This window comes from Silurus aristotelis, assembly GCF_946808225.1.
Source record: "Silurus aristotelis genome assembly, chromosome: 21".
In the NCBI taxonomy this organism is placed as follows: domain Eukaryota; kingdom Metazoa; phylum Chordata; class Actinopteri; order Siluriformes; family Siluridae; genus Silurus; species Silurus aristotelis.
The window spans coordinates 11447473-11456081 of record NC_139594.1 but is presented as its reverse complement, the minus strand read 5'-3'; the positions used below and the strand labels follow the sequence as shown (position 1 = coordinate 11456081).

General features: G+C 36.6%; 1 protein-coding gene across 1 annotated transcript; it reads left to right on the top strand.

The window, feature by feature from the left end:
• The first annotated feature begins 1689 nt into the window (after positions 1-1689).
• LOC310716311 (putative methyltransferase-like protein 24) lies at positions 1690-8360 on the top strand. Its single transcript, XM_083523359.1, has 5 exons — positions 1690-2094; positions 2684-2782; positions 3075-3196; positions 4712-4946; positions 6855-8360. The coding sequence occupies exons 1-5, from the start codon at positions 1828-1830 to the stop codon at positions 7167-7169; spliced, it is 1038 nt and encodes a 345-aa protein (XP_083379485.1). The 5' UTR covers positions 1690-1827; the 3' UTR covers positions 7170-8360.
• The last annotated feature ends 249 nt before the right edge of the window (positions 8361-8609 follow it).

Sequence of the window (8609 nt, the reverse complement as noted above, 5' to 3'; positions counted from 1 at the left end):
AACATATGCTAATTTTATTAAAATCAGTCACACTTTCCAGATTGCTTTGCATTTCTCGTATGTTTAGGACAACCACTAAATGTATAGAGTGCTCTCTCAAAAAAGTATTTTATAATATATTTGAATAACAGGCATGTTTTACTTAAACTATCAATATATCTAAAAGCTATAAATGTCATAGTACTGCAATTTACTTCCAATATATAGATTTTTTAAAGAACCAACAAGCAAGACCAACGTATCAAGCATTGCAAAAGGTATATGCCAAAAGTATTAGGACACCTGACCACCCAGTCATGGACCACCCTGAGGGTCTTCCATTAAAATGTTGACACAAAGCTGGAAGGACACAATTGTATAGAATGTCTGTATGTGCATGGGAATTATTATTTCACATTACTGGGGAAAATGAGGGAGAAACCTCTTCTGCCATGGTTTATCAAACCAAGTTTGGTGTAGCTTTAACCAAGCTGAACACATTTAGGATTAATTAAATCACATACAGTTGGGAAAGTGTAGGTTATCACAACATCAAATGATTAACTCGGAAATAGAATGTTCAGCAAACACAGGAGTGTGATGCTCTAGTGTTCAAAAACCTGTAGTGTACCGCTTTATTACTATGGTGCTCAGACACTATTCCAACAAATGTTTCTTAAAACAGAACTTGCTTGCACACAATACAGAAGAGCTATTTACAGAAATACTAGTTGACCAGCAGGTTCATAGGAGAAAAGTATTGTAAACTAGACCGCAACTCATTTTATGTGAGCTCATTGACACTTTAGAGTTTATTTGAGTTTATTAGAGCTTATTATAGAGTTTATTAGAGCTGTTTGAACACGACATTTAAACTTCGAATTCTTAAAAAACAATAAAGGACATTAAAAAAAGACATACAAATATATTTCCCATGAATGCAAAGTAAATGTACTGTAGGGTAGGTATGTTTGTGCAGTCGGTACACTGCAGTGTCTGTTTAATCAGTGGGAATTTCCAGTGTGTGTTTTACTGTGATTGCGCTTCCCGCGCGTGTTTGTGTGCGTGCATGCGTGCGTGCGTATGTGTGTCTGTCTGTGTCTGTATGTGATGGACTCTGTGCCTCGTTGACATTCAGCACCACTCGGGCTTTTCTGTACGAGGCGGGGTTTCACGGCGTCAGACCCTGACGCAGTGCGCGCGGTTCATACCGGGACACGAGCTGGTGCGAAGCCGGGAACGAGCACCAAAGAGAAACAGAAAGCCCAGACAAAACATGGCGTAATTTCATGCATTACACATCCTTTGGATTAACCAGTCATACAGCCCAGAGGTCCGCACATTGTTCTGCATATATGACTTAGCATCAAACTGTGATGTCGTGTGTCACAAGTGAACTTTTTCTTTTAGAAACCTTTCTATCTCCCCATAATTCCTATTCCTGGAGTTTTTTTCCGAGAAATATGAGTACATTAAGTTGCACAAAATGGAACAAAATGAAAACATTTTAACCAATACTTTTCTTATCCCTCTATTCATTCGCAACCACACAGACTCACAGTGAACTAGTAGTTATTCAATTTTGTAGCCTATTTATAATTATTTACTAATTAAGAATTATGTTTAAAAGTGTGTTACAATTAATTGAACTGGCCACCGATGTTAAAATATTTACAAAAAAAATGTTAGGGGGTGGGGGGTTTGGGGGAGGAGAATGCGCATGCCACTCTCTGCAACAGAGGGACTCCAGCTGTGCAGCTCCTCTGTCCTTATTGCCCTGGAGCAGTGGAGTTTTCCACAGAGGTTCTGGCCCTCCGTCATGCAGAACTGCTTCACTCAGGGGGAGGCATGGCCGCATGCAGCAGTGCTCTGCCAAGTGTGCTCACCCTTGTTTTGTCCATACTACTGCTCCTCCAGCTTCTGGTCAGTTTGATAGTGCTCCGCGATTCGTCCGCACCCGACTTCACTGTCATCAGTATAAGTAGTCACGAATCCGGATCCTTAGACTCCGGCGCGGGTGGACGCACGGGGAGCGCGCCGGAACTCTGGCCAAAAGAGGAGACGGCGGCACGCCTGCGCGCTTACGCCGACGAGAACGAGTTGAACTCTGGCCAGGTAAACACTGCTGAAACCCTAATCACAACGAATGTCCACGAGGAGGCTATGCTCTTACATAGCCTACTGGCCTGAGAAAGACACCTTCACAGAAGTACCAAAAAATGTTTCGGTGGTAAACAAAAAAATTAATCATATCTACTGGTGTATTTTTGAATGCACATCAATGGATTAAAACTGGGCTAGAGTAAAGGAAATCACATACATGTCTATTTTCTCTGTGACTAATCTTTTCCTTTATTATGTCTCCATGGATACTATGCTGGACTGGGAAATTGTTGTATTGTTTCAGGGGGGTTGTGATGAGGGATTTATCCATTGTTCTGTTTAACACATTTCTCCTAAAATCATACACATACACTGAGACCAGAGCCTTATTAAGTTTCAGGCTTGGACGAAACAAAGAGTGCATGACCCCAAAACATTCCACAACTATTTTAGCTGCCAGAGGCATTTCACACCCAACCACCACTATTGTAAAGAAACTTCAGAAATGTAGCTCATGTAGCACACAGAGAGAAACAGAGAAAAAAACCAGGATTTGGAAATTTGACAAATACTCAAGAAGCCTGTGGATTTGTTTGTGCAGGCCACAGACAGCAAATTTGTGCTTCAACCTTGGGCATCAGGACAACCATCTTTAAGTGCTGAAGTGCAGCGTCTTGTCCAATTCATTAGTACACCAGAGGTATGTGTCCTTTCAAACAGTCTGTAAAACATATGTGCACACACAAGTCACTTTCACTGTTGTTTTTATTGCCCAAATAATGGTATGCTTCAAGGTAAACACAGTAACTCAAAATAAATCTTTAGGCTTTTTTTTCATATAAAACCTGTATTCTTGTAAAAAACATATTGTTCTTCATTGAGACCAGTCAAATATCTTTACAAGGTAAGAATATTCTACTTGCTCTTATCTTCAGTATACTTGACTTACCAATAGACTTACTACAATAGGTGCTTGTGATTTGCGTCTTCAGTTGAATTGTTCCAGATGGCAGGGTTCTGGTGAGTCTGGGTTTGCATATGTTGGGGAAAGATCTGCAACTCTGTGCTTGGATTACTGGACCGCTGACAGTCCTTGTGTTGTTTACTCTTTCAGGTATGTATCCTGGATAAAGTGATGTTTTTTTGGATAATTAGAATTTTTTTTTGACAGTGGTTCTAAAATGAAATTATTAGAGATTTTCTCAGTTGCTTTGGAGCATTTCTCAAATCATCCTTAATATTTGCAAACCAATAAGTGCATTCTCAAAACAATTTGTACAAGCAGCACAGTACACTGAATTTCTTGCAAAAGCCTGTACTTTTCTTCAAATCCTTAGTTCATTGTTATTGTTCACAAACAAGATCATCAAAATGTTTAGTCATGTTATCAGTATGTTGTTGCACAGTTTCAGTATTTCTTGATATAAACTACGGATTTAGTAAAAATTTGTATTTCTTTTGTATGGCATCTCTGAATTTCAACAGCACAAATGTATTTATTTGATTGCATATTTGATTTATATTGATTGCAAGAGACAATACATGATTCACACTTGATTGGCATTGACAGTTTTTCTCAGTTGCTTTAGAGCATTTGTCAGATCAGAAATGAAATTCTCAAAACTACTTGTTCAACCTCCACATCATTTACTCATTTGTGCTCATCATAAAAAAAATTATTTGTTCATTACTTTGATCAAATTGTAAATGCTTTAGTACATTTATTTCATCGATTGTGTACAATTGTCTCAATTGTCTTTAAGAAACGAACAATCACTTGTATAGTACAGTAAAAGTGTGAATCCTGTCTGGTCTTTTGCAATCAATAAATCAAATATGCAATCAAATTAATTAATTTGTGCTGCTGAAATTTATAGATGCCAATCAGGAAATCAAATATTGTGCATTTTCAGTCATTGTAATCCAAACCGAAATTTATATGAAGAAATCCTGAAAATGTGCCCCATCATTCTGACAACATGACTAAACATTTTGATGATCTTGTTTGTGAACAATGACAAAGGGACTTGTTATTCTGATGGGAATGACATGTTCATTGACACAAATACTTTCTTTTGAGAGATGAACTAAGGATTTTGAAAAAAGTATAGGCTTTTGTAAGAAATCCAATGTTTTGTGCTGTTTGTACAAATTGCTTTAAGATATGCTTATGGGTTTGGAAATATTAAGAAAGATTGAAGAAATGCTCCAAAGCAACTTCTTAGAAATCTTAGAAAAAAACTCTAGACTGTTACAGGTTTTAGCAGCATGGTGGTGCAGTAGGGAGTGTTGTTTTGTGCCTGGTTCCATCCCGAGCTTGGATTACTGTATAAGTATAGTATGTTTTGCATGTTCTTTTTGTGTTGACATGGGTCATGGGTTTCCATCAGCTTCTCCTCCAAAACACAAGAGGTCTGGCTATGCTAAATTGCCTACATCTATAAATCTGTTTGAACAATGCACTCAGAAATGGACTAGATCCACTTAAAAAATTAATAAATGAATGAAAGTTTCCAAAATGTTATATGAGAAATAAGAAAATAGAAAACAGCAGAGACACACAGAAGTGTTAACAAGGTACAAAATTTTTAAAAGGTTTTTGACAACCATGTGTGTGGTGCCTTTGCAGTCTGGATGGGAAGGACGCAGCCACTCTGGAATCTACATTACGTATGAAATGTGAAGTGCATCGCTTTGACCCTAGTACTGGGCACAAACATGGTAGTGGCTTTGGCTATGGATCTGTCCGACATCATCAAGCTTGGCTTGATTGGAGACGCCCCCATGCTCGACCCTACAGGGGAGTTTTGGGGACTATACAACACAGCCTGGTGGACATCATGGACTCACTAGGTCATAGCATGGTACTGTCATTCATCTCTTTTCTCATTTTCATTCTGATGGCAGCACAGAATCCCCTGGCTGATGCTTTATCACCATGGAGATGTCTGTGGTCACGCATGGCTGCCATGGCAACAGTGTCTGGTGACTCACATCGAGATGTGATGCCCTCAGAGAATATATGTGCATGTTGTTGTTAATCTTTGATCATTAGACATAGGCTGCACTTTCTCTATAGAGAACATATATGTTCCTTAGCATACCACATAGAAAATGTTTTACTGCATGGTTTATTTTTCCAATACACTACATGTTCATTCCGTTGGTCATATTTTCAACAAATATCACATCAAGTAGCAAAGTGCCATTTATTGTTCAAATTGGTTTTAAGGTAAAGGAGAAAGAAAATTCTGTGCTGCTGTAAGTGTTCCTGGCAACCTCTAACACACAGCAGTTCAGTTAGAGAGACTCAGAAATGAGCGTTGAGAAACAAAAAAGAAAAAAAAAACCAGCAATAAAAAAAGAAACAGTACAAAAAAAAAACCCTGATTATTATCATATGCTCATTGTCTACTTGGTTAGGAACTGGCCACACTATATGCACATTAGACACAACCAGGCATGTTTGTGCTGTTTTTCTTACTGTTCTTTAGCTATCTAGCTAAAGTTAGCGGACTACTGTTACCCTTATACTTAAATCCAGTACTGAAACTTTCCCTTTCAACAAGCGCTTGCAGTAGCTAGCTAACATTGGACAGCTAACTCTCACAGTAAGGTTGTGTATTGTGTACTGTATTCACACAAATCCATCCATAGCACTACTGTATTTGTGCTCATTGTCCTTAAATGTAGCCAGGAACTTCCAGTCTATCTAATCACTGCTGCTTTGCCAACAATATACATTGAATATACTATTTATGAAAGTTTCTATGCCTAGCATGTCATTGTAAATGTAATTGTAATTAGTCTGTCAAACCAGATTCAATGTGTTTAAAAACAAAGCCTGATGAATCATCATTACAGTTTTTCTCAGTTGCTTTGGAGCATTTTTTAAAACATCTTTTATATTTGCAAACCAGTAAGTGCATTCTCAAAACAATTTGTACAAGCAACACAATACATTGGATTTTTTGCAAAAGCCTGTACTTTTTCTCAAAATCTTTAGTTCAACTCTCAAAAGTAAGTCAATGAACATCTCATTCCCATCAGAATAACAAGTTCTTTTGTCATTGTTCACAAACAAGATCGTCAAAATGTTGTCAGTATGATGGCACACAGTTTAAGTATTTCTTGATATAATCTGCGGTTTGGATTACAATGATTGAAAATGCTGAATTTATTCTGTATGGCATATATGAATTTCAACAGCACAAATGTATTTATTTGATTGCATATTTGCTTTATATTGAGTGCAAGAGACTGGACAGGATTCAAACAATTCCTGTACTATACAAATGTTCGTTTGTTTCTTGGTTGTTCATCCATTTTCAGAAATTGTAATTCTGTGTTTTGCTCTGTTGCCAATTGAAGGTTCATGAGATTTACCATGGACCTGTTTTATCAACATGAAATAAACAACTGATATTGTAGGAAACAGCAGACAAGTGTACACAATTAATTAAATGAACGTACAAAAAAGCATTTACAATTTGATCAAAGCAACAAGAAAATGATGTGCACAAGTGATTAAATGATGTGGAGGTAAACAAGTAGTTTTGAGAATTTCATTTATGATTTGTAAAAACGTTCCAAAGCAACTGAGAAAAACTGTAATAAATACTAATTGTGATCATTATAATGTTGTATTACTACCCATATCACATGTCCCTGTAGCACCTATAAAATTGGGTGCATACTGGTATTTTATTGGAAATGTACAGGATATGCACTTTAATTATCTGTCTCTCTCCCATGTGTTTCTATATATAAAGGTGCATGTCCTGTGGGCAGATCTTGAGAGTGCAGAATGGCGTGTGCTGGAGAGTTGGGCGCAGGATGGAACTCTCAGACGGATCAGTCAGCTCATTCTGACTGTACATCTACAGTGGGCAGGGTTTGAAGTGGGTGGGACTGAGGCCGGAGTAGTGCGATTCTGGTACAGTGTACTGAGTGCTCTGCATAGCTCAGGCTTCCGCCTGACCCGCTCAACTCCTGGGCCAGGACACACTGTATTGAGACAAGAACTTCCCAACACACACAGCTCATACAAACTTACCTGGATCAGGAGGGGTGAACAATTTAAATGATAACCAGCAATTCTTCAGATTTAGAAAACTGTTGCAAATGCCAATGAAGAGGAAAGAGACTTTTCTAAAAGAGGAATTGGGTTGGTGGTGGTGTTATTGACAACACTAAAGTATTTTCTATAAGACCATTATATCTGGTATAAAGTGAAATATAAATTAGTGAAATATACATTTACTTTGTTCCGCCAGGGGACGCTGCAGTACCCTCTATTTTGTATGTGAAACGCTTTTTACAGTTAGACGTACAGTATGCCTATACACATGTTTGTAATGATTATAATATCTGCTCAAGCTAAATGCCATGCATGTTGAGAACTATAAATGTGTAGATAAAATTCATAGGGCCGTTTATTCACCACACACATTACACAAATTAACGGTGCACTATAGGAATTAAAACAATTATTAATTATATAAATTAAACTCTTAGAAAAAAACGGATTATATAGAGATTTCTCTTTGTTGGAATTAGTCTTTTTTTTTTTTTTTTTTTTACTAAAGGGTTAACCAATATGGTAATTAGAGCTTTGGAATAACGTTTTAAGATATATCTTTCATAAATTTCTATTTCCTTTTTTTGCCAATTACAGTATATGATGTATGTGGTGCCCTCTATTGATTAAATGTAGTTAAAGCTGTTTCTACTGATAACACAGAATTCTAATCTTTACCCTATCCTTACGGTATTCTAGGAGTGCAAACACCAGTCTTTGCATATTTAGAATTATTTTTTCACATTAGATTTATCAACCTTTGTTGACCTAGACATTAAAAGTATATGCATCAAATAGATTTTTAAATGTATATAAATTTACATATATGAATGTGGTCTATGTGGATATAAATATCTGTTTGCAGTTTAGTAAAACTATTTGTGGTATGTTTTGATATGCCTTCCTATGATCAGAAAATACCTCCAGCATTAAAATATAAAAAGAATATAAAGCATAGCGTTTTAGCCTTGGCAAGTGTGCATGCGCATGAACCCCACAGAACATACATTCTTAGAAATCATTCTTCATAGAACTCTATTCTGCTATTATGTCATTTATACCCACTGGTTTACAATTGTTTATTGTTTTACAATTATGTTTAACAGGACTATTTTAGTGTGCTGTATGAGTGTCACCCAATTCAATGTTATAGTCCTTAATTAGTTAATAAATTTGTAAAAAAATAAATAAAAAAGCATCTTCTTTACTGTCATTTATCACTTAATAATCTTATTGTATTATTGAATGTTTTTACAGTTGCTTAGACTTTGAGCACAGCACTGACTGCATCTGTTACTCTCAAATCTTTGTGTGAATCTGGTTTTAAATACTCAAGTCTAAAAAAGGCATCGTGTATATAGATAGATAGATAGATAGATAGATAGATAGATAGATAGATAGATAGATAGATAGATAGATAGATAGATAGATAGATAGATAGATAGAT